Genomic DNA, 24,345 nt, shown 5'->3' on the forward strand with positions numbered 1-24,345 from the left:
GGAGGCTGAGGCAGGAGAATTGTTTGAACCTGGGAGGTGGAGGTTGCGGTGAGCCGAGACTGTACCACTGCACTCCAGCCTGGGTGACAGAGCGAGACTCCATCTCAAAATAAAATAAAATAAAAATCTGATGTCAACACTCCTCTGATCAATTGTCCATGGCTCCCCATGGCCCTTGAGGTCAAGGCCAGAGCCCTAGCCACAGCCCTTGGCCCTGTAGGGTCTGGCCCCTGACACCCTCCTCGCACACCGTGCTCCACCACACTGGCCTCCAGCATGCTGTGCCTCTGCCAGCTTCAGGGCATTGGTGTCTGCCATTCCCTCTGCCTGGAAGGCTGCCTGCCAGGTTCAGGTTGCCTGATCATTTGCATTCATAGCACGGCTGGAGATGCATCATCCTTTCCAGTGTACCGGCATGTGAGGGATTCTTTAATTAGCCCTCCAAGGACAGTGAGAGATCTGTCTTAAGTTAGATCCTGGAGCCCAGCACAGGCCTATCATTGACTATTTTGTCAAACGGGATGAAGGAGTGGAGGAAGGAGAGAGGAGAGGAAAGAGGGAGGGAGGGAAGGAGTGATTGAATGACTGATTGTCCCCAAGATAGGGTCTTAAAGACTCAAACAGCAGAACAGGCAGAGGAGGGGACAGAGGTCGGGAGACCCAGCTGCTTCCAGCTGTGTGACCTGGGACCAGTCCTTCACCTCTCTGGGCCTTGGTTCCCTCTCTATGGGATTAGTGATGCCACTGGGGACTCATCATCTTACCCAATGTACAAGAACACGGATGCATGTGGCCCTATAAATAGGTCGCAGCACAGGCCAGGGTCCTCAGACTTGTCAGGAGGGATGGCCCTGCATTCCTGCCAAGGCCCTGTTTGCTGGGAAAGGGGCTGATGTTGCAATGACATGTTAAACAGAGACAGGACATTGACTAATCTGCAAGCTGAGCTCAGCTCGGAGAGGCGAGGAGCACAGGAGAGGGAGTAAAACCCCAGCATGGATCTCACCTACATGGCCCCACTGGGTGCTCCTGGCAGACGGAATTATGGGTGCTTTTACTCTCTCATTTTAAAAATGTGCTTTTTATGTGTATTGTAAAAGTAACAGATTCACAGAAAAAATATCTAAAAAATGAAGAGAAACAAGATTATGTAATAATGTAATCTGTGGGACTTTTGTTTTACTTTTAGTTTTGATTGAAGTTGAGTCTGGGAGAGGGGGAGAAGCGATATGACTTTTGCCCTGGGGCCACCATCGATGGGCCAGGGTAAGAGCTTACCAGTTGGCCCTGGATTCCTGCCAGGAGACTTGTAGGAGCTGGGAGGAAGGAGGAAGGAACAGCTATGACCTCCCCCTCTTGCCTGGTTTCTGTCCCCCTGAGGCCTGGGCAGAGCTCAGCCCTAAGGCTGCCCTCAGCAAAGGCTGGTGTCCTAACCGCAGGTCTTATCCCACCATGCAATGGGCCTGAGTACGCACCGGAGGATGGGGGAGGCCTGTCTCTGCTGTCCAGGGAGCCAAGTGCCACTCTTCCCCCAGGGATGGTGTCCTGGGAGGCCTCCTCATCACAGTCTAACAGGAGGCTGCCCCAGCACCGCGCACACCTGGATCAGAGCCTGACCCTGACGCTCACCAGCTGTGTGAGCTTGGGCAAGCCACTGGCCTCTCTGAGCCTCCATTTCCTCTTCAGTAAGAGAAGTTAATAATAGCAGCTTGTGGGGATTTGTGGTGATTCAGAGACAGGCCGCAGGTGTGGGCAGAGCCTCGTCCGCCCATTCCCAGAGCAAGCATTGAGGGGGTGCTCGGGAACAGCACAGTGTATCACCGTGCCCGTTATGGCAAACGCCGTCCATCGGTGCTGGCTGATTCATTGACATCGAGGAAGTGCAGGGAGGGATCCGGCTGAAAAAGCTGGAACCCCAGGTTCCCCTGGAAATCCCCAAACCCAAGGCTAACCAGAGCCAGAGACTGTGCTGAGTGATCTCTCCCTGGTATGAAGAGCTTCCTATGAATGAGATCAGTCACCATTGTCTCCACTTTACAGATGAGGAAACTGAGGCTTGGAGGCATCAATTCTCTTGCCCAAGTCCACCCAGGGGTTAGAGGCAGAGCTGGATTCAAACCCCGGCAGTCCAGCTCCAGAGTTCACAGGCCAATCCACCACTGGTTCCTCACAGGAACTCCACGGCCACGGGGGTCAGACAGCCCTTTTCTTGGGCAAGTTTTCCCTGGCTCCATCCTACACAGCCTGGGAAGAGATTGCAGGGACCGGAATACAGCCCTGCAGTGGGCAGTGGAGGGCAGGATCTGCTGCTAAACGTTCAGGCGGCCACAGCCCAGGGTGACCAGGGTGATCAGGGTTTCTGCGGGTGAGCCTGGGAACCCAGGCCTTGGATTGTGGGATTTCTCCAGGAAAACCCATGGGCTTCTTTGAAAATATGTGTTTTAGGGCTCTCAGAGGAAAGTGTCTGGGATGAGAGCGTTTCCATAAGAAAAAGGAACTTAGAGGTCACGGGGAACAGGCAGTCCCAGGCAGAGAGGCAGGGATCAGAAGGCAAGGACGGCCGGGCTGAAAACCTAGGTTAGGCTGCCCTGACCCAGCCTGCTGGTGTGGAGGACATGCTGGGGGCCTCCCAGGGACCCTTTCCTGGGCCTTAGCACTGCTTTTGGAATCAGAAAAGCTGGGAAGCCTAGACCAGCCTTTTAGATTGAGCCTGGTAATAATGATAGTCATGACAATAAATATCACAAAAGTATTTTCTATCATGCACCCAAGATCATTTTAAGCACTTCCCACATTCATTTATTTATTTAGAGATGGGGTCTCGCTCTGTCACCCAGCCTGGAGTACAGTGGTGCAATCATGACACACTGCAGCCTCGACCTCCTGGGCTCAAGTGATCCCCCTGCCTCAGCCTCCCAAATAGCTAAGACTACAGGTGCACCACTACCACGCTCAGCTACCTCACACATATTTACTCATTTAATCCTCACAACCATCCCAGGATAAAGGTACTACCGTCATGCCCATTTTACACACAATGGAACCGTGGTTCAGAGGAGTTAAGTGATTTACCTAAGGACACACAGCTGGTAGGAAGCAGAGCTAGGATTTGAACCCAGGCTTTGCCTCCAGAATCTGTGCTCTTTTTTTTTTTTGAGAGAGAGGATCTTGATCTGTTGCCCAGACTGGAGTGCAATGGCACAATCATAGCTCATTGCAGCCAACCTCCTGGGCTCAAGCGATCCTCCTGCCTCAGCCTCCTGAGTAGCCAAGACTGCAGGCACACACAACCATGCCTGCTAATTTTTATTTATTTTATTTTTTTGTAGAGACAAGGTCTCACTACATTGCTCAGGCTGGTCTCAAACTCCTGGCCTCAAGCAATCCTCCTGTCTCGGGTCCACATTCTTAGCCAGTGTGTGATGCTAACCCATTTTCATAAGCACCATGATTAGCCTGGCAACAATTGTCAACATTTTCTGGTCTTAAATTTTTAAGATTTTTGTTTAAAAATTTTTTTACTTTTTTGGTTTTAAACTGCTTGCTATTCCCCCTTGACATTTAGAACATGCTTTGTTTCTTGACACTGATATTACTGTTAGGATCCAGTTATTACTGGCTAATATTTGCTGAGAGCAACACTGGACCAGGTTCTGTGCTGGGCAGCTTCATGTCATACCCACTCTAGGAGGAAGCTCTTGATGTTGTCCCCATTTTCCAGATGAGGAAACTGAGGTTCAGAAAGAAGTCATTTGCTCAAGGTCACAGAGCAAGTGGTGGGAGGGTGGGGGTTTTTAACTCAGGTGTGCTTGGCTCCAGTGCCCAAGTTCTCAGCCCCAAGCCCATGCAGTCTCCCAAATAATAGCCCTTGATCCACGGGAGGGATGGCTATTGGATAAAGGACCACGGGAGGGATGGCTATTGGATAAAGGACCGGAGAGGGTGGTCACAGGCTCTAGGCCACATAGCACATTGAGAGTGTTGGTGGCAGGGGCAGGGATGTCCTGATTCCTACTCCGGTGCTCTTTGTGCCCCCTCCCAGGGCTCAGGACCCACATCCCAGCATGCAGCTCACCTGTGCAGGCCACGGCGGCAAAGACCCAGCACTGGCCGTACTTGACGCGCTGGCAGCCGTGGTTCTTCCAGCGCCGCAGGATGTCCACGCTGCCGATCCAGGACATGGGACTGACACCGTCCCCGTAGTTGTTGTCCCAGCGTCCCAGCAGCACACCCTGGTCATCGTTGCAGTTGACCTGCAACCAGTGGGGCAGCACGGGGACTGAGCCTGGGATGGGGTGACAGCTGTGCCGCCTGGGTGAGCCTGAGTACAGCAGGCGTGGGGTGAGAGGCGGGGAGGGGAGCTCCAGGGTGAGGAAAGAGCAGGGGCGAAGGGGCCATGGTGTGACAGACTGTGGTGTGTGGCAGAGGGTGGGGGCTGGAGCCGGGGACAGGAGGGAGATGGGGAAGAAGGAGGTGGGGCAGGGTCAAGGTCTTGAACGCCATGCTGGGGATGTGACTCTGTCCTGTGAAGAATGCAGGATTGCTCGGGAGTGACATGGTGTGATCTCAGTTTTACAAAGACCTGCTTTCCCCCAGATTGTGTCGTTCGCCCTGAACTCCCATTACCTCAAGAATAAAATCAGCCTCCTCACCGCGATCCATGAGGCCCTTCTGGTCTCACCCCTACCCACCTCTGCAGCTTCTTCTGCACCCACAGGCCCTGCTCCCTCCACTCCAGGCCACTGGCCTCCCTTCCTTCCTCAAACCTGCCAAAGTCGCTCCCTTCTCAGGGCCTTTGCACAGCTGTACCCTCTGCCTGGAATGCCCTTCTCCTGCGTACCACCTTAGGGAGCCCCTCAGGCCCTCCCCGAGCCTGGTCCTGCGGTCCAGCACTGTCACACCTCGGGTTCCTTCAGAGCGTGCACCGTCATTTATGACTGTCTGCTCATTCATATGGTATTTTGGTTAGTGTCTGTCTCCTCTCCCCTACCCTCTATAACACAGTCTCCATAAAGTTAGAGATTACACAGGACTTGTACACGGCTGTCTCCCCAGTGCCTAGGACACAAGTGGTACTTGATAAACATTCACTGAAGAACTGAATAAATTAATTGCTCTGGGGGACCTCATAGCATCAGCCTCATCTGTGTAAATCATATCTTTCCAATGTAAGGTTTCTTCCTCGAGACTTACCCATCTCCTGGGTCCCCCCACCGCGCCCAGCACAGTGAATGGCCTGTGTCTCCACTGCGAGGGAGAGGCCTGCGGGAGCTCCCTGTGGGCCCCGCCCCGGATGGCCCTGCCACTCACTCACCATGCCGCTCACCACCCGGCCCACGTAGACGGGGCTGCTGCGGCGGGAGCAGTCACGGCCGGCGTTCTTCAGGAACTTGGGGTTGACATCTAGAAGGATCAGGCAGATGTCTAGGATCCCATCTTCAAACTGTGTCAGAGGAAACAAGAGGAGAAAGAGGAAGCTAGGAAGGCACCTCCTTCAGGAAGCCTGCCTGGAAGCCTCCACTGTTTCCAGCTGTGTCCCACATAGCAGACTGGGAGGCTCCAGCTGAGTCTGACAAATCTGTCTGGTGGCAGCTTCTCTTGACCCAGGAGGGAATGGAGTGGGACAATGACTGGGTGAGCCATGAGTGTGTGACAAAGGGGGTGACAATCTTCATCCAGGACCTGGTTGAGGGGACCTGGGAATCTGGAGCAGGAGCCCATGGAGTGGGCAGCCCAGCATCCCTGGGGCTCCCCCTCAGAGTCACCCTGGGCCCTGTCACTGTCCCTTTCTCCTCTTGCTCAGCCAAATCTCCCACTTCCCCAAGGCGTGACCCACCCTGCAGAGCTGATGTCAGCCCCTCATCCCCCTCCGACCCAGCCCACACACACTGCTCTGATGGGAACTGAGACAGATTCTAAATACAGAAATCCAGTCCCATCACTCTTCTGTTTCAACCGTATCCACAGTAAAACCCAGACTTCCCCGTGCAACCTACAACGCCCTTCACAATCTGCCCCCATCCCCTCTTTGACTTCATCTCTCACCGCTCACACCCATACTCACTCTGCCCAGGCTCACGGTCCCAGGGCCCTTGCATGTGCTATTTCTCTGCTCAGAATGCGCTTCCTGCTGTTCTCTGCAGGGCTCACACCGCCTCATCCTTGCCATTCAAATGTCATCTTTCTCAAAAGCAGGACCCCTTCTTGCCACCTTCCGTTGGACCATCCACCTGCAGAGGCCCTTCTGTCTGCTCTCTTCCCCCCACCTCTGTGGTCCTTTCCTGGGCCAGATCTCCCTCCAAGCTGCACAATAGCCTTCCATGGCATGAACCCTCTGTGGCTCCCTATTGCCATCAGCCTGATGTTCAGGGCTGTTCCACAACCTGGACACTGCTGGCTTCTCCCACCTCATCTCTTGGGGCTCCTTCACATACAAGGTATGCCCCAAGCTACAACGTATGTCTCAGGCATGACATAAGCTTTCCAACCTCTGAGCTTTCACTTGCATAGTTCCCTTGGCCTAGTATATCGTGCACACACCTCCTTGCATGGCAAACTCCTATTTGTTCTTCAAAGCCCAGCTCAAATATTCCCTACTTCAACAAGTCCCCCCTGATCCCCATAGGCTGTTATTCCTTCCTTCCTCTAAGTCTCATCTTCCTGGACTGTGATCCCCTCCAGAAGCTTTGCAAGGGCCATGTCCCACAGCCCAGCACAAGCCCCGATACAAAACAGGACCCTGGGAAACAAAGGAAGAAATTGACTTTGTTCTCTTTCTCAGGAGAGAATAAAAAGCCATGAAAAATCAGAGCCAATTCATTTTCTGATGTATTTTATGTATCACGGTCATACCCCCATTTCATTTCTATCCCACAGCAGGCTATGGGGTTGCTGGGCAGAGAGTTTCGCAATTATCATGACAATATTCAGATGAGAAAACTTTGGTCAGAGCCTGAGACCATACAAGGAAGATTTCCCTCTGGTTTCAGGGTAGGACTCTCTAGGCCTGAACATTGAACCCTGCCCCAGAGGCTGCTGGGGAAAGCCTCAGTGTGAACCCCACCCCAGGAGGCCAGTACCTCCTAACACACCAGGAGGTTGAGTGGCCAGGGGTACAATAGTTCTTGCTTCGTGAGTTTTCCCAGCAGAGTCTCAAGAATTTTTACAGGTGGCTGGATGATAAATGAAATTTATCATCACCGGTTTAGAGAACCAGCCCAGGCTGGCCGGCTGGTGAGTGAGAAACCACATGAAACAGACGAGCCATCGGCTGAGGCCAGCCAAGCCCAGCCTAGACAGCCATGCACAGCTGACCCATAGACTTGTAACAAATAATAAGTGATGGTTGTTTTAGTCCCTAAATTTCAGGCTTGTTTGTTTGCAAAGTATGGTTACTAGACAAGCAGCATCAGCATCACCTGGGAACTTGTTTGAAGAGCAAATTCTCACCCCCTAGTATTTTAACACTGTCTCTCAGTGATCCTGAGAACCAATGATCTGGGTGAGGGTTTAAAGCCCCTTCTTAGCACATGCCTAGCACACAGCCCTCTGAGTACTGCCTATTATTTAAATACATGAGCTTTACTGTTCCCTCTTCCCCCTCCCGGGATACCAACCAACTTCACAGCTCCCAAAGGCTCTCTTAGTTCTTTCCCCACCTTGAATCCAGGGCCACCGCCTTTGCTGTGTGACCTCAGGCCAGCCTTGGCCCTCTCTGAACCTTCAGCTGTTTCAGGGCCTTTGCATCCCTGACAGCATGAAGTGGGTGACTCTGTAACTCACTCCCACCTATGCAGCTTTGGCTGCCCCCAGACACAGGGTCAGGCACACAGACGGGCCTGAGATGGTTGGGAGAAACAGGGTGTTGCCCCTACCTGCCCAAAATTCCAAGGTATGCTCTTGATGAACTTGGCCGAGCCCTGGTAGATAAAGCCCTGCTGGGTGAGGACGTACTCCTGCCGCTCCTCTTCCGAGTCCAGGTACACAGCATCCGCTGCAGGCAGGAAGAAAGGGACCTCAGCTCTGGGTCTGCAGAGGCCCCAGGGTCCCTGCAAATCTGACGGTCAAGGGTGCCACCTCCCTAGGCCAAGCCAGTGTCTCAGAGATCCATCCTTCTTTTAATTAGAAAAAGTAACCATTAAGGAACAATCCCACATCAGTGAGATAAGGTGTCATCGGTTAGTGACAACAAAGGCTGCCGTTTCTCCAACTCACCATGTGCCGGGACCTGTGATAAATGTCTGACCTGTGTTAATACATTTAACCTCCAGAAGAGCCTTATGAGGAACGGACCCTTGAGAGCCCCATTTTAAAGATGGGAAAACTAAGGCTCAGGAATATTTTATAGCTAGGAAAATCGAGACTAAAGACAGAGGAGCACCAGACCAGGAGTCAGGAAACTCCTGAGCCTCATTTGCTGTGTGACCCTGGGTAGGCTATTTTGCCTTCTCTGCCCACCTTAACATCTCACTGTGTCAGCCCAAAATGCAGATCTGAAAGGTGCTTTGGAAACGAAAGCCCTGAGGTAGCGTGAGGGAGGCGCATGATTCAAGGGAGAGAGAGCTCAGTAGCAGAGGGGAAGGCCAAGAAAGGATTCCTGCAGCTCAGGAGAGATGGGGTCCTGTCCAGCTTGAGGGAGTCACAGAGGGCTCCCTGGAGGAGGTGGCATCTGAATGCTGTCTTGAAAAATGATTCAGGTTTAGAGAGTTGGAACCTGGAGGGTGGCATTCTAAGCAGAGGACCAGAAAGAACAAAGTTTTGGCTGCTGGAAAATGCAGGGCATTTAGTTGTCTGTGGCCAGTGAGGGGAGAAGAGGGGGCTGAGGAAGTTGGGACCAGATGGTAGAAGCCCAAAGATCAGGCAGGCTTTACTGACTCCACTTCACTGGTGAAGAAACTGAGGCCAAGAAGGGGCAATCTGGAGCCGCATTACGACTTTGGTGAGCCCCAGGCAGTCTTGACTTCATGCATTCCTTCCTCCATGAGAAAAAAAGTAATTGAACGTTATGACTGCCTTGGTTAATGACAGCTATCTCAGTATTACATATTAAAACCTACTGTTCAACTTCAATGTTCATTTTTTTCTTCTGATTTTAAATTAAATTAAAACATGTTCACGGGCCCCTAAAAGTTTCTCAGGCCCCAGGCACTGTGCCTGTCGGGCCTAATGGAGAAGGTGGCCTGGGAAGGAAGCAGCTGCCGGACCCTCAGACCCCTGGGCTTTGTCATGCCCATCTGCAGCGACCAGCAGCTCCCACTTTCATCGCAGTCAGGAAAAATGGGGAAGAGGCCAAGTCTCTTGTGTATTCTGATCTTTGGCTCTGGAAACTTCTATAAAAATTAACCCTGAAGTCAATGAACTACAATGGCTCTGCAGCAGCCGGGGGATGTGGGATAAAGAATGAAAGAGAAAGGGCAAGCCACAGTGTTTCATCATTAGAATGAGTGTCAGCACTTGTGGAACTGTCCCCACCCCAGCTCAGGATGCCAAGACTGTGGCGTCCCCAGCTCAGGTCTCCATCTGGTAAAGGTGGGGGCACTGGGGACGTGAAGCCTTGCATATAACTGGCACTCGATCATATTGGTCTTGGAGCTGACGTACAGGAGGGTCCCATTTTCCAGGCAGATCCGGCCCTTTCCCACCCATCAGACTGATTTCCTCCCGTAGCGCCCCTGTGCTTACCCCAGCCCAACTTCCTGGCTCTGCATCATCAGCTTTACAGCTCCCGCCCCGGGATGTGGGTCACTTTAGTCACTCTGCCGCTTGGCTGACTGCCACTCCAACCCGCCGGGTGAGGCCAAGCAGGAGGAAGGGAGCCATCCCCCAGAACCACGCTCCCCATTCCCTGAACTCTGAAACCCTGTGGTATGGACAAGGGTGGGGACACCGGCATGTTCCCGTCCCGTTGGCAGAGCTGCCAACTAGTTGCGACCCTCTGCAGTTGATTAAAATTCAAAACAAACCTATGGGGCGGGGGGATCCAGTAAGGCCACTTCTGTCCCGAGAAATTATTCCATTGGCCACAGGGTCTGAAGCAATGGTGCTCACTGATGCACGGTCCCTGCATGTCATGAGCCTCTGGGCACAACCTCTTGTCCATCAGTGGGGGCTAGACCATCCACATGGGCAAGACACAGGACACTTGAGGCCCTTGGAAAGAATGAGCAGATGTGGCCGGGCATGGTGGCTCACGCCGATAATCCTAGCACTTTGGGAGCCCGAGGGGGGCGGATCACCTGAGGTCAGGAGTTTGAGACCATCCTGGCCAACATGGTGAAACGCCATCTCTACTAAAAATACAAAAATTAGCCTGGCGTGGTGGTGCACGCCTGTAGTCCCAGCTACACGGGAGGCTGAGGCAGGAGAATCATTTCAACCCGGGAGGCAGAGGTTGCAGTGAGCCGAGATTTCACCGCTGCACTCCAGCCTGGGTGACAGAGAGAGCCTCGGTCTCAACAAAAAAAACAAAACAAACAAAAACAAAAAACAAAAAACAAAAAAAAAAAAAAAAGAAGAAGAAGAAAATAAAAAAAAAGAAAGAATGAATGAGCAGATGTATGCAGACCAATGTGGACAGATCCTCACAGTGTATTGCAAGGGGAAAAAACCAAGTTGTAGGTTAATGTATACGGTGGGATCCTTTTATGTTTGTGATAGAGAGACAGAGCCCTAAACAATACAGCAGTTTCTCCAGGCACATGCAGACTGGCCTGAGGAGGGGAGCCCCCGCAAAATATCTAACAATGGTGTCCCCCAAGGAGGAGGGGTCAAAGGGGGAGGCCGCTTCTCTGTAGTCCTGAAGCCCTCCCCTCCCCTCTTTTTGAGACAGACTCTTTCTCTGTCACCCAGGCTGGAGTGCAGTGGCACAATCCTAGCTAACTGCAGCCTCAACCTCCTGGACTCAAGTGATCATCCCACCTTAGCCTCCTGAGTAGTTGGGACTACAGGTAGGTGTGTGTCATCACATCAGGCTAATTTTTGTATTTTTTATAGGGATGGTGAGTTTCACCATGCTGGCAAGGCTGGTCTTGAACTCCTGGCTCAAGTGATCCCCCTGCCTCAGCCTCCCAAAGTGCAGGGATTACAAGTGTGGAATTACAGACATGGGATTACACTGCACCTGGGCTTGAAGCTTTTCTAAAGAGAATGCTGTCATGGCCTACTGTTATACTGGGAAATAAAAGTCAAACTATGGAAAAGAGAAAAATTTTAAAAGCTTTCTGCTCAAATATAAATTGCCTCAAAATAGAGAAGAAAAAAGATAAAGCAGTGGGCCAGCAAGAAGGTGGTAGTCTAACAGCCAGGAGGCCAGAATTTCTGCCCTTTTGAGGAGGGACGCAAGCTTCCCAGGAGGGGCCTGGCCCGTGATGCTTGTCCCCCTGCTTTGTTTCATTAGAGCAGAAAGGAAACAGATCATTAGATCCGACTGCCTTGCTAGTTAGATGGGAAAATCGAGGCCTGGGGAGGTGATGGGCAACCCCTGCCTCCTCAGTTTCCTGTGTGTGAAGTGGCGACGCTGTCATGTCACCCTTAGGATTGTTGAGAGGCCCGACTGAGACAGTGCGTAAGGAAGCAGCCAGATGGTCAAACTGCTCCTACTCACCCCTCCCCCAACCCTCCCCGCAACCTCACCTCCCCGTTTCCCTTCCCCAAACCAGTCTGGGTGAGATTTGAAACAGTGCTGCCCACCTCGGCCAGGCACAGCGGATCACGCTTGTAATCCCAGCACTTTCGGAGGCTGAGGCGGGTGGATCACCTGAGGTCAGGAGTTCGAGACCAGCCTGGCCAACATGGTGAAACTCTGTCTCTACTAAAAATATAAAAATTAGCCAGGCGTGGTGGCACATGCTTGTAATCCTAGCTACTGGGGAAGCTGAGGCAGGAGAATTGCTTGAACCTGGTGGGCGGAGGTTGTAGTGAGCCGAGATCGTACCATTGCACTCCAGCCCAGGCAACAAGAGCAAAACTCTGTCTCAAAAAACAAAACAAAACAAAAAAAAAACAGGGCCCCATGAAACAGAACCAGGACATAGTGCCCGGGCCTGGGCATCAGCTGGGCACCCTTTTTCTGATGTGTAGCTTTTGAAACCAAGTCATCGCTAAGCCCCAGTTCATAGTGGTCTGGGAATACACAGGCCTCAAACAGCGAATGAAGTCCCTTGGTAAATATGTGGAATTGGGCATATCATTCTACTTCTTTGTATTTTGAGTTTTTTAGAGACAGGGTCTCACTCTGTTATCCAGGCTGGAGTGCAGTGGTATAATCACAGCTCACTGCAGCCTCGACCTCCTGGACACAAATGATCCTCCCATCTCAACCTCCCAATTAGCTGGGACCACAGGCGTGCACTACCACACCCAGCTACTGTTAAAATTTTTTTTTTGTAGAGACAGGGTCTTGCTCTGCTGCCCAGGCTGGTCTTTAACTCCTGGCTCACTCAAGTGATCCTCCCTCCTCAGCCTCCCAAAGGACCGAGATTATAGGCATGGATCACTAAGACCAGCCTCATTTTGTTTCTATAAACAGGGATAACAGGAGTACTCATGTCTTGAGGGTTTTGTGAGGCTGGAGCACAGTGGGCCTCACTCAGCCCACTTTGATGTGTGTCTCTTATCCCCTGTTCTTCCCACCTCCAGTGGCCTCCATGGGCGGATCCAGCCCTGCCCACCCCAACGCTGTGAGTGGACGGCGTGTGGCTCACCTGGGCACCAGGCATTGAAGAGCAAGATGAAGTGGCCCAGCACAAAGCTCGATCCCTGGTAGCCAGTGGAGGCCTCCAGGCTGAGGCGATACAGGCCGATGGGGGCATTGGCCGGGGTGGTGAGCTGCAGCGAGAGGGCACAGTCTTCCTGGTCCACCACGGTGGCCGTCCAGTCACCCTCCTCCACAGCATCTCGTAGTGGAAAACGAGCCTTGGTCCCGGCCTCCTGGCTGGGGGCTGGGCCTGTGGAGGGAGAAGCAGTAGCTGTGAGCTAGGGGTGGCAGGGCAGGGCACCTACCTGGGGTCCCCCGGTTTGGGCTCCAGGCCTAGTTCTGCCACTAACCACTAAAATAACTTTGGAAAGAAGTTTTGTCTCCTTGAGCCTCAGTTTCCTCATCTGTAAAGAGGGGCTCAGAGCCCCAGCCTTTCGGGGTGGTTTTGTGGGAATGGATAAAAAACCACAGGCATACACATATCCTCAATTAGAGAGTCCTCCTGAGAGAGGGGCCAGGCAACCCAGAGCCAAGGCTCAGTTCCACTGCTCTGCAATGACGTGACTTGGGACAAGCCCATCCCTCTCTCTGGGATCACCTGGCTCATTTGTGCAGCATAGACAAGGATCAGGCAAGATGCCCCAGGGCCCTCCTTTCTTGCCTAAATCCTCTACCTGCTAGCGTCCCGCTTTTTCTGTCAGAGAAGGAAGCCCAGACACTGAGCAAGAAGGGACCTCCTTCCTCTGAGAGCCCGTTGCTGTAGGCCAGCAGAGGATGCTGGCTGGCCCACACAGCCTCTAGGTGTCTGTCTCCCTAAGCCCCCCCAACTGCTGTCCCCCGCATCTCCATAGGCAGTTCTGAGATGCTGGTTATAACCACCCCTCTCCTTCCTATAGCCTTTTACACTTTATGAAGCACCTGCTTCCTTTGAGACCCCTTGCCCAGGTGAGAACACTGAGGCTCAGAGCGAAGGGGGTCTCCCAAGGATATCCTAGGAGTTTGTGGCAAAGGTCGCATCTGAAGTGGGTCTTTAGCTCTCACTTGTCTTCCACGGTGCCTCTCCTTCCCAAACAGGATGCTCCCCGGCCGGGTTCTCAAAGGCACAGCGATGGGCACACTCTGAAAGTAGCTGCTTTTCCAGGTGGAGGGGAGGGCCCAGCCCCACAGGCAGGTCTGAGTCATGGGCAGGGTGAGGAGGGGCCGGTCACTTTCTGGACATGGGTGGTGGAGAGGAGACAGAGGACGTTCTCTGCCTGGCTGGGCGGGTGCCCAGGAAAGTTTATTTTTATTCTTACATCTCCCTCCCTGCAGCTCTGCCCACCCGCTGCTGACATTACTGGGGCCTGCTCACCCTGGGGCTCCCTCCCAGCCCCCAGCCCCCAGCCCCCCCCTCCCTGCCAGCCAGCCCCACCCACACCCAGCTCAAATGTAACCATGAACTAACAGGCACGACACAGGCCTCTGGGGTCCTGCCCAAGTGCCAGGGGCCAACTGGAAACCTTTGAATGCTCCCTGACTTCCAGAGCTGGCATTCAGGGAGGAGCCGTGCAGGCTTGGGGTCCCAGACCCACCCTAGGTCTGGTTCCCCAACTCTGCCACTGAGTACTGTGTGACCTGGGCCACATCACCAGCCTCTCTGATCTGCTTTCTTATCCAAGAAGAAAACAGGCTTAGGCTACATGCCTGGGAGGGTCCAATCTCAGGTTCGAAACTGGTTCTATGAACTTGGACAGGTTACTTAGCTTCTCTATGCCACAGTTTTCTCATCTGTAAAATGGGGCCAGTGGCAGTACCTCCCTATAAGGCTGTTGTGAAGCTTAAAGAGGACAGGCATGCAAAGCATCCCACAAGGCGCCTGGTGTATAGTAAGTGCTCAGGAAATCATAGTTAGCCTTGTTCAGTTTTCATGAACGCCTCCTGGTTCTGTTTCGAAGGTTCCATGAGGGAGTTCATAGAAAGCATTTTGAACAGTGACCAGCTCAGTTATCATGCAGGAAATGTGAGCTATAGTCAGTGTTATTAGAAGGGGCCACTAAAAATCTGAATTCTCAGGCTAAATAGTAGATTATGAGAACTGGAGTGGAATGTAGAGATTGTCTAGTTCTATTGAAGAACTTCACAGACATGGAAACTGAGGCTGAGCGGGGTGGCGCTGGGGTGACCAAGCATCACAGTTTGCTCAGGATAGCCTCAGTTTATGCCTGTGGCCCTTACTTAATTCTTAAGGGCCCTCCTTCCAATCTCAGAAATGTCCCCGCTTGGAGGATCAATGATCTGGTCTCTGTGGCATCAGGCCTGGGCCAGGTCCCATTGCCAATGTCGCTGTTGACATTTTACCCTCGGGGACAAGTCAGGGAACGCATTTCCCTTTCTCTCTATCTTGGGACAGCCATGCACACACAGTCACACACACTCACACACCCCTTTCTTCCCAGATCTCAGGGGGACAGGAGGACAGGCTGTCCCACGGTCCACCCGCTGCTCGTGTAAGCTGGCTTCACAAATTCCTTGGCTGCGGTTCTACACCATCCTCTTTGTGGAACCAGGGGCACCATGAGGACGACTCTGTGCCCAAATGACCACAGGAAGCCTAGGGTCCTGGCCACTATCCCAGACCATGGTGGCCGGGCTGGGATGGGGTGGGTGAGCAGAACCTTCTAGAGTAAAGCCTTCTATTCACCTCATAAGGGTTACTTTCACTCCTCCAGGCTGACTTCACTCCTACGGCCCCAGCCACACCCCCACAAACCCAACCCCATCCTTGGAGGGAAGCAGAGCTTTATCCCTCTAACAAGGATGGCATTTGTCTAGTGTGGCCTGGACCCCAGAATAGAATCTGTCAGGTCTCGAACTGTCTGGGTGAAAACACACAACATCAGGAATGTGTGGGGTCAGGCCACACATCCACTTTCACATTCACTCAGCTCCATTCGCTGAGTGACCTTAGCCAGCTCTCCTGCTTCTCTGGGCCTCAGTTTCCCATAACAAGCTAGAATGTTCCCACAGAGGAGCAGAGTCACCTGGCCAGGCCTTGAACCGAGTGCTGACCCAGGCCAGGCCTGGAGTTGAGGGAGGGCCCCGTTTCCTGGTATTGTCCCTCAGGCTTCCCCAGGCCTCGGGAATTTCTTGGTTGCTTGGACAGGGAAGCTGTGTGCACTCTGTACTCAGAGATCTGGGCTCCTCTGTGGCTGCCTACAGGGGCTGCGGAAGTGACCAGGGCAGGTTGGTTATGGTTTGAGATAAGTTGGTGGAGACTGGAGGACACAGATTAGCTGGCTGGGGTGGGAAGGTCAGCGGCGGCCCTTCACCCAACCCCAAACTCAGGACCTTAATTACCTAACACTACGCTGCCCAGACAATTGGAGGAGAAATAAGAAAGGGGACGTCTGGGCCGGGCACGGTGGCTCACACCTGTAATCCCAGCACCTTGGGAGGCCGAGGCGGGTGGATCACAAGGTGAGGAAGTCGAGACCATCCTGGCTAACACAGTGAAATCTCGTCTCTACTAAAAATATTAAAAATTAGCCAGGCGTGGTGGTGGGCGCCTGAGAACAGCATGAACCCGGGAGGCGGAGCTTGCCGTGAGCCGAGATCACGCCACTGCACTCCAGCCCGGGCGACAGAGCGAGACTCTGTCTCAAAACAAAAAGAAAAAAAAGGGGGGGCGGGGACAACTGGAGAGTAAAAGAAGAGAAAAGAAGGCGGCCTTATCCTTAGCGAACGAGCGCAGGAGCAGAAAACCAAATCCATGTTCTCACTTACAAGTGGGAGTGAAATGACAAGAACACATGGACGCATAGAGGCAAACAGCACACACTGGGCCTCCTTGAGGGTGGAGGGTGGGAGGACGGAGAGGAGCAGAAAAAGTAACGCTTGGGTACTAGACTCGGTACCTGGGTGACAAAATAATCTGTACAACAAACCCCCATGACCCGAGTTTACCTACACAACAAACCTGCACATGTACCCATGAACTTAAAATAAAAGTTTAAAGAAAGAAAGAAAGAAAAACAAATAAAAAAGAAAGTAGAAATCATAGGCTGCCCAAGCCAGCAGCTCACCTACCACTCCATTTCACAGAGGAACACACTGAGACCTGGCAGGCACTTGCGATAAATGTGCCTGCTGCAGGGACATAGGGATGAAAAGCCTCACCCTGCGGTCAGGGTTTGAAGCCTTCTGTGTCCCTAACTCACTGTGTGACTGACCCTCCTGAGCCAGTGACTACCTTTCTGAGCCTCAGCTTTCCCATCTGCAGAATGGAGTCCTTTGTAACTTCTAAGCTGCGAGGATTCAAGACAAGCATGCATGCGTTCAGCGGGTGTGCCATAGATGTTGTGATTTTCACTATCACAAGCCTGACTTTTCTCAGGCCACCAGATCCAGCCCTTAACTGCCACGTACCCTCACTTTTCACTTCGTAGAGGGGGAAACTGAGGCTGGAAAGTCACAGACTTGCTGGGGGCTCCTTGGCTCTGTTAGCAAGGGACCTACGGGGCCAGTGTGTTTATGGGGGAGGCCCTGGGCAATGGGTGTGTCTCCACCAGGAGGCCAGGGGCAGGAAGCAGACAGATGGAGGAGGTATCCGAGGCGAGCCTGCAGTCCCCATGATAAGCCTTATCAACGGCCTTCTAGGTCAAGGCAGGCCTCAGCCAAGGAATGTGTGCTGCCATCTCTGCCCTCAGATACTTCAGAAAGAGCTGGCCTTTCCCACCCCGAGTCCTAGCCAGGTGGCCCCTCACTGACCTCAAGGGAGTGGCTCCCACCAGAAACCAGCCCCACTGATTTGACATTTGAGGGCATTTTCCCAGGAATGGCCAACAAAAAAATTGGGCACGACTCATCTGGGGATGAGATGCCTGGGGCCTTGGCATCCCTTTACCTATCCCTGCGGCCCGGTACGAAGATAAGCGACAGCTGCAAACATCCGCAGGCCCTCCCCCACAGCAGACACTTAAGAACCTTGCAATATGACGGCTTTCAGATAATGAAACTCAGGTTCAGAAAGGTTAAGTAATTTGCCTAAGGTCACACAGCAGGTAGGCAACCCAGCCTGAGCTAGAATCCAGGTCTCTCTGTCCAGCCCCAGAGACTGAGGCAGCCACCAAATGCTTGGAGAATGAACTGCTGGGACCCAGAACTGCTCATATAGGAGGCTGATGCCAACTGGGCTCTTTCTCTGCCACTCAGGCCTGATTTGGGCCTGATCCAGGTGCCTGGCTGGGTTGCATGGATTTCAGGCTGCAGAGGGATTAGAAAGTTGTTTTGATATAGGAAAGGGCAGACAGGATCTTTTTCTTTTTTCCTTTAAGGTGGTGGCTTGCTATGTTGTCCAGGCTGGATTCAAAGACCTAGGTTCAAATGATCCTTTCACCTCAGCCTCCCAAATAGCTGGGATTACAGGCATGTACCACTGTGCCTGGCTTGTGGATGGGATTTTTTTTTTTTTTTTTTTTTTTTTGAGACAGAGTTTCACTCTTGTTGCCCAGGCTGGAGTGCAATGGCATGATCTCGGCTCACCGCAACCTCTGCCTCCCGGATTCAAGCGATTCTCCTGCCTCAGCCTCCCAAGTAGCTGGGATTACAGGCATGCGCCACCACACCCAGCTAATTTGGTATTTTTAGTAGAGATGGGGTTTATCCATGTTGGTCAGGCTGGTCTTGAACTTCCGACCTCAGGTGATCCACCCACCTCGGCCTCCCAAAGTGCTGGGATTACAGGTGTGAGCCACCGCGCCCGCCCTGTAAATGGGATCTTGATCAACTTTCCTCGTTGAAGGCTGACCTGCAACCCTGGTGATAATAGGCTTTCAGAAGCTCAGGGGTCCAGAGGCACAGACTTGCTCACAAAGCTGGTGGTCTGCGTGACATCTTCTCCCTTTCAGGGCCTCAGGTCCCTCATCTCTAAAATGGGGCTAATGACAGGTGGCAATCTCCCAGGGAACAAAGAGGAGTAAAGTTATTTGTTCTGTTCTCTGTCAGGGGTCTGGGACATGTCAGGGTGGAGAGGAGGTGGTGGTGGTGGTGGAGTGAGGATGCAGGTACTCACCGGTCACGACACTGAAGGTAAGACTGTCTACACTAGCCTCGTAGTTGCGGCCCTCAAAGTGCAGGGTCAGCCAGAAGGGCTGGCCCCGTCGCACCACCAGCTTCTCCCGGCACAGGTCGGCCGTGTGGTGGTCTCGGCCATTGGTCTCCAGCTCCAGATCACACCTCTCCAAGACCAGATCTATGGAAACAGAAGGAGACGCATGAGTCTCGAGGGCAGCCTTCAGACCCCCAGCGACGCACCTGACCTCCCTAGACATGAGGGCCTGGTGCCCTCTTACTCCCCATGAAGCACTGCCATTCTTTCGACTGACCTCTCTCCCCAGCCCTGGTCACACAGGGGCTGGGCGGGGCCCAATCTCCCTAACCTTTTTTTTCTTTTTAATTTAATTGAGACAAAGTCTTGCTTTGTTGCCCAGGCTGGAGTGCAGTGGTGTGATCATAGCTCACTGTAGCCTTGAATTCCTGGGTTCAAGGGATCCTCCCACCTCAGCCTCCTCAGTAGCTGAGAGGACAGGCGTGCAACACTAATTTCTTCATTTATCAGTAAGCTGGGACTATAGGTATGTGCCCAGATAATTTTTTCATTTTTGGTTTTGCCATGTTGCACAGGCTGGTCTCGAACTCCTGGGCCAAGCGATGCTCCTGCCTTGATCTACCAAAGTGCAAGTGTGAGCTACAGTGCCCAGCTTCCCCTAAATCTTTTAATCACAAGGTTGTGACCCCCTGTGGCACTTCCTAGCTGTGTGACCTCCAGCAGCCATGGGGAACAGTAGTATCTACCTCCCAGGGCTGGTGTGAGCATGAAATGAATTAATGCATGTAAAACACTTAGTACAATGTCTGTTGTGTAATAAATACTCAATAAACACGAGCTATTCTATTGCTATCAGAGGGTTCTTTTGGTTTAAACAGGGGCAGTATTTGGTATAGGTCAATGACATGGGCTTTGCCTTTAGATCCAACGTCCAATTTACAAGAAATACCCAGGGCTGAGGAACAAGTTAAACATAGAACCGGGATGTAATTGACAAACTTCATACACAGGGAAACTATTGACAAAGGGTCCGGTTTCTTTAATAAATAGATTGCAAGAAAGAAAATGAACAAAACATTGAAGAGAAAACCCATAAAGAGAAATTTAAACCCATTGTGATGTATTGATCTTATTTGGATCTTGATTTCAAAAATGTATTTTAAAACATTTATTACATGTACGAGACAACTGGAAATTTAAATACTGATGGCATAATGGTGATATCAAAGAATTTTTGTTAATTTGTGTTAAAAAAGAGAGTCCTTATCCTTTAAAGGCATATACTGAAACATTGACAGATGACATGTTGTGATGTCTGAGATTTCCTTGTGAATAACAGAGAAAGTGCACAAGGGCAGGAGACACCACGGTGGTCAGGGCTGGGTGACGGGGATATAGGAATTTATTAAACAATTCTATCTACTTTTATGTATGTTCAATATTCTCCACAACAAAACATTTTTAACATGATAGGAGCTTTGAAGACTTCCAGAGGTAGATTTTAGTTCTGCTGTGCTGCTGTGTGAGCCTGGATAAGTGTCTCCCCCTCTCTGGCCTCCTCCGCTGAAGTCTCAAGGGGCTGCTGTGAGTCTAGAAGACGTGTTGGGAACCCCCTTCCCCAGGGCCAGCCCAGGACAGAAGCTTGATATGTAAAAGTTCCATTTATAGTTTCAGATGGAGCAGAGGACCAGGGCACGGTCAGGGTGACAGATGTGTGGGGGTCTTGGGGGAAAACAAATCTCATAAACCTTGGCAAGCTCAAGGTCAAGATTGGGAAGCCCTTAAGGTGGGAGGAGTGGGCAAGACAGACTCTTGGAGAGTGGGGCCATTGGACAGCATGTGGTCCAAGTGAGGCCCAGGGGCAGGAATTTGTTCAAAGTCACGCAGCAAGTTGGTTCTTGCAGTGGGAGAGCCCAGGTCTCCGGCTCGCCTTCGACTATTCCAAAAATGACATGCAAAGTGCCTTGTATGTGAATTATCTCAACTTAAAGCCCAAAACAACTCTGCTTACCTAGATGCTATCATGATTTCCATTTTGTAGACAAAGGCACCAGGTGGCCCCGGGTCCCAGAGCAAGTGGCTGCTTTGGGATTGGAATCCAGAGCTGTAGCATTCTGTAGGATTCTGCCCTGGGAACCACCTCACTACAGCTCAGTGTGTTCTCCAGCCCCTCTTACGACCCTCCCTCGCCATGTCCTGTGTTGTTCTCAAACCTGCGGGCAGATAGTTCTGCGCCACTGAAGTATCAGGGATGTCGGTCCCCGTGTAATCACAACAGAAGAGACCTCAGTAGCCAGAAGGAAAAACTTCCTGCTGGCCTGTTGCGGTGAGAAAATGTTGTTTTTGGAAATTTCAGTCCCAGGGAGCTTGAGTAGGAAAGAGGCCATTGCTGTTCCTGTGGAAGATCCTGGAGATACGGCCAGTCTCTGGGCTGTGGGAGCTGGGGCCTTTTCTCCATCTATTGTCCGAAGAACGGTTTCCAGAAATCATGCCCAACTCCAAAGGTGCAGAAACACTGGGGTCTAGAATTGTAGGATTTATAGGATTTCTGCACTGAGAAAAGGCCTAGGTCTTTCAGGCCAGTGAGACCTCTGTCAGAAGTGCTCACTGTGACATGGGGCTGGGGGCTCGTCATAACTGGCATCTCCAGGATCTCTCAGCCCCACTGAGCCCTGCTTTTGAGCACGGGGTAGGGGTGAGAAGATGCATTGAGGACAAGCGGCCACCAAAACGACACATCACAGTGTATTGGGAGCTGGGTCCGAGGGAGGCGGGTGGCTGAGATCACACAGCAGGGTCAGGCGGGTCCACAGTTCCTGCCACCCATTCCTGCTCCACCTGCCCCATGTCCCTGTACCACACCCCTTCCTGGGGGTTGCAATGGGTGCAGAAGCCATCCCCAGATGAACTTGACCCAAGAGCCAGCTGGGGTTCTGGGTCCAGCAGTGACATCCTTCATTGTAGAAATTCCTCTCGCTGGGACCCATGACCGTGCTGCTTGTGTTTGGGGGGATGTGGGGGGGCGGTGCAGGTATGAAATTAAGCCTCTGTTCCACTCCTCTCCTTCCTCACAGATGCACCAAAGGCTGACACTGTTGTTCTTATTTTATAGGCGAGACTCAACAAGTGGCCAAGGTCTAGGGTTGCAGAACGTGAGGTCGGGAAGAACCAGCCTGGTTTCCGAAGGCTCCGGGATAGGATGCTGAAAGCTCCTCTCTGGCCGCTGGAGCCAAGGACTCAGCCAGGCTTGGCTTGCACACCACTGGGGTGGCATGCACACCACCTGGTCCTGGCTGGCAAGAACCACCCATACCTAAGTGTTCTGAGGCCAGGCCAGCACCCCCTGCATGGCTCCAGGCACACATCAGGGAGCCAGCCCCCACTGACTGACCGGGGACACGTGCCAGTGGTCCGCCAGGACAGTACTTTACAGTTTACAACACCCCTTTGCGTTCCATTGCCTCACCTGATCCAGGGAGGCAAGGGTTAATGGTTATGCACTGTGGACCGGGAAACTGAGGCTCCAAGCAGCATCGAGGCGCCTCCCCACCCAGCCCAGCCTGCCTGTTGCTCTCCAAATCAGGACTTGGGAATTCAGCTCCCACCAGGTCCTGACCCCCAATGCCCCGGGGCCCGTGAGCGACGGCTGCGCTGACTCTGATACTCACCCTCGGCCATGGTCGGGCGGCGGCGGGGGCGGTGGCTCCTTCCACTGGCGGCAGGACCCTCCAAATGCGACCACTGGCGGCTGGCACTGCCGAGGCGGAGAGCGGCGCTAATTTATAGCCCGCTTTGGGGCGGGCCGGGGGCGGGGCCCCGCGGGAAGGCGGCGACCTGGGAGGCCACCCAGTGCCCAGTCCCCGGCCCACGCCGCCAGCGCTGGGGCTTACCCAGGGGACCGGAGCCCGAGGGAGGGACGGCGGCCGGGCGAGGGCGCCCCCTGGGGGAGCGGACAGGGACACACAACTAGCCCAGGACATAGACACACCTGGACCCACAGAGTCAGACCTTGGAGAACAGACACCTGGACACATACACTCAGATACAGACACACGCAGCACCCTCACGGAAACACACAACGGAACCTGGGTGCACCTGGACATAGAGACGTGGGCTCTCAGGTCAGATCTGGGATCAAGAACATCTCCCCACACCCAACACACACGCACACTCACACACATAGTCAGGTACACATACACGGGGAGCAGACACAGACACACAGGGCTGTGGAGATACACACACAGACACAGATACACTCCCACAGATACACCAGACACAGCTGGACACACAGACACAGTGACATGGATACAACATCAGATTCGAATTGCAGAGACACACCAGGACGTAGATACAGCCTGGCACAGCCAGGTAACCTTGACTGCAAGCCACACACAGCTGTGGACACAGATGATCAGGTGTCCACAGGCACCTGGCGCACATACAGAGCTCCCGGACACCAAATGCCGCTGTTAGATGTGGATGCAAAATCAGAGAGGGCACCCACAGACACACAAATATGTGGCTACTCAGAGGTGGGCACACATGCAGGCATGGACTCAGGTACAGACATGCAGACACACCTGCAAAAACAGACACACCCGTGTCCCTTCCTGTAGCAAAACCCAGATAATCCTCCAATCTCACCCATCCTTGTATCCATCTAATCAGCGTCCATCTAATCAGCCATCCATCTACCCATCCATCCACTCACCCTTGCATCACCTACCCATCCATCTATCCATCCACTCATCCCTCATCCATCCCTCCCTCCATGTTCTCTTCCCTCCCTCCCTCAATCCATCCATCCACTGAGCTTTCTTGAGGCCCCACTGTGTGCCAGAAAGGAGCACGGCCAACCTTCCAGGGACTCAGCCTAGGACTTCTTGAACCTGGCAACCAGGGGGCCTATCTCTCATCCTGGTTTCTCTGGTCTCCTGATCTCCCGTGCTTCCAATCCACTGTGAGCCCTGAGCAGGAAGGGATCCTGGAGAGACAGAGGCCCACGGGGCTCCCCTGGCACTTCTGCTGGAACAAGCTCTACATTCCGGAACAAGCTCTACATTCCGGAACAAGCTCTACATCTATTGATGAATTTGGACTATAGAAGCAGCCCCCATCTCCATTCCTAGGTGACACATGGAACAGGGAAAAAAAACCCGTGTTGCTTCAATGGATATTTCTCCCGGGGTCAAATGGGCTCTGGCTGGAGTCTCAGTGAACAAACCCACAAACCGTGTTGGGCCCAGCTGACCTATAATTGCCCCATTTTATAGAGATTGTTGCAGAAACTGTTCCCTACAGTTGGTGGAAGCTTGGAGGAAACAGCAGGGTGAGGAGAATCACCTGACCGAGAGGGAAGTCGGTCAAGAGGCCAGGGTTCAAGCGTGGCCATGGGCAGGATTTTGACTCATTTTCTTCCTCTGCAGAATGGGGGCAAGAATCCGTCCCTCACAGACCTGAGTAAGACTCAGTCTAAATGACCAACGTTGGGTGCCTTACATGGCGAGCATGCAATAACTGGGGGCCCTGAGACTTGGCATCAAAATAGCAAGTGTCCCAGAACCTG

The 24,345-nt window shown here is 52.7% G+C and overlaps 1 protein-coding gene across 2 annotated transcripts in view; it reads right to left on the reverse strand.

Annotated features, from left to right (window-relative positions):
- Positions 1–22,719, reverse strand: part of TGM2 (transglutaminase 2) — a 38,406-nt gene extending 15,687 nt beyond the window's left edge. For both annotated transcript variants that reach the window (XM_010355338.2, XM_030914317.1), the window contains exons 1-6: positions 22,448–22,719; positions 18,744–18,923; positions 12,702–12,944; positions 7,875–7,993; positions 5,315–5,443; positions 4,076–4,253 (exon numbers count right to left, since the gene is read on the reverse strand). In XM_010355338.2, the coding sequence (XP_010353640.1) occupies positions 4,076–4,253; positions 5,315–5,443; positions 7,875–7,993; positions 12,702–12,944; positions 18,744–18,923; positions 22,448–22,457 (859 nt within the window). In that variant the 5' untranslated portion in view covers positions 22,458–22,719. The remainder of the gene's footprint in view (positions 1–4,075; positions 4,254–5,314; positions 5,444–7,874; positions 7,994–12,701; positions 12,945–18,743; positions 18,924–22,447) is intronic.
- Between the last annotated feature and the right edge of the window lie 1,626 nt (positions 22,720–24,345).

The sequence above is a fragment of the Rhinopithecus roxellana genome, chromosome 13 (genome assembly GCF_007565055.1).
Source record: "Rhinopithecus roxellana isolate Shanxi Qingling chromosome 13, ASM756505v1, whole genome shotgun sequence".
NCBI classification, from domain to species: domain Eukaryota; kingdom Metazoa; phylum Chordata; class Mammalia; order Primates; family Cercopithecidae; genus Rhinopithecus; species Rhinopithecus roxellana.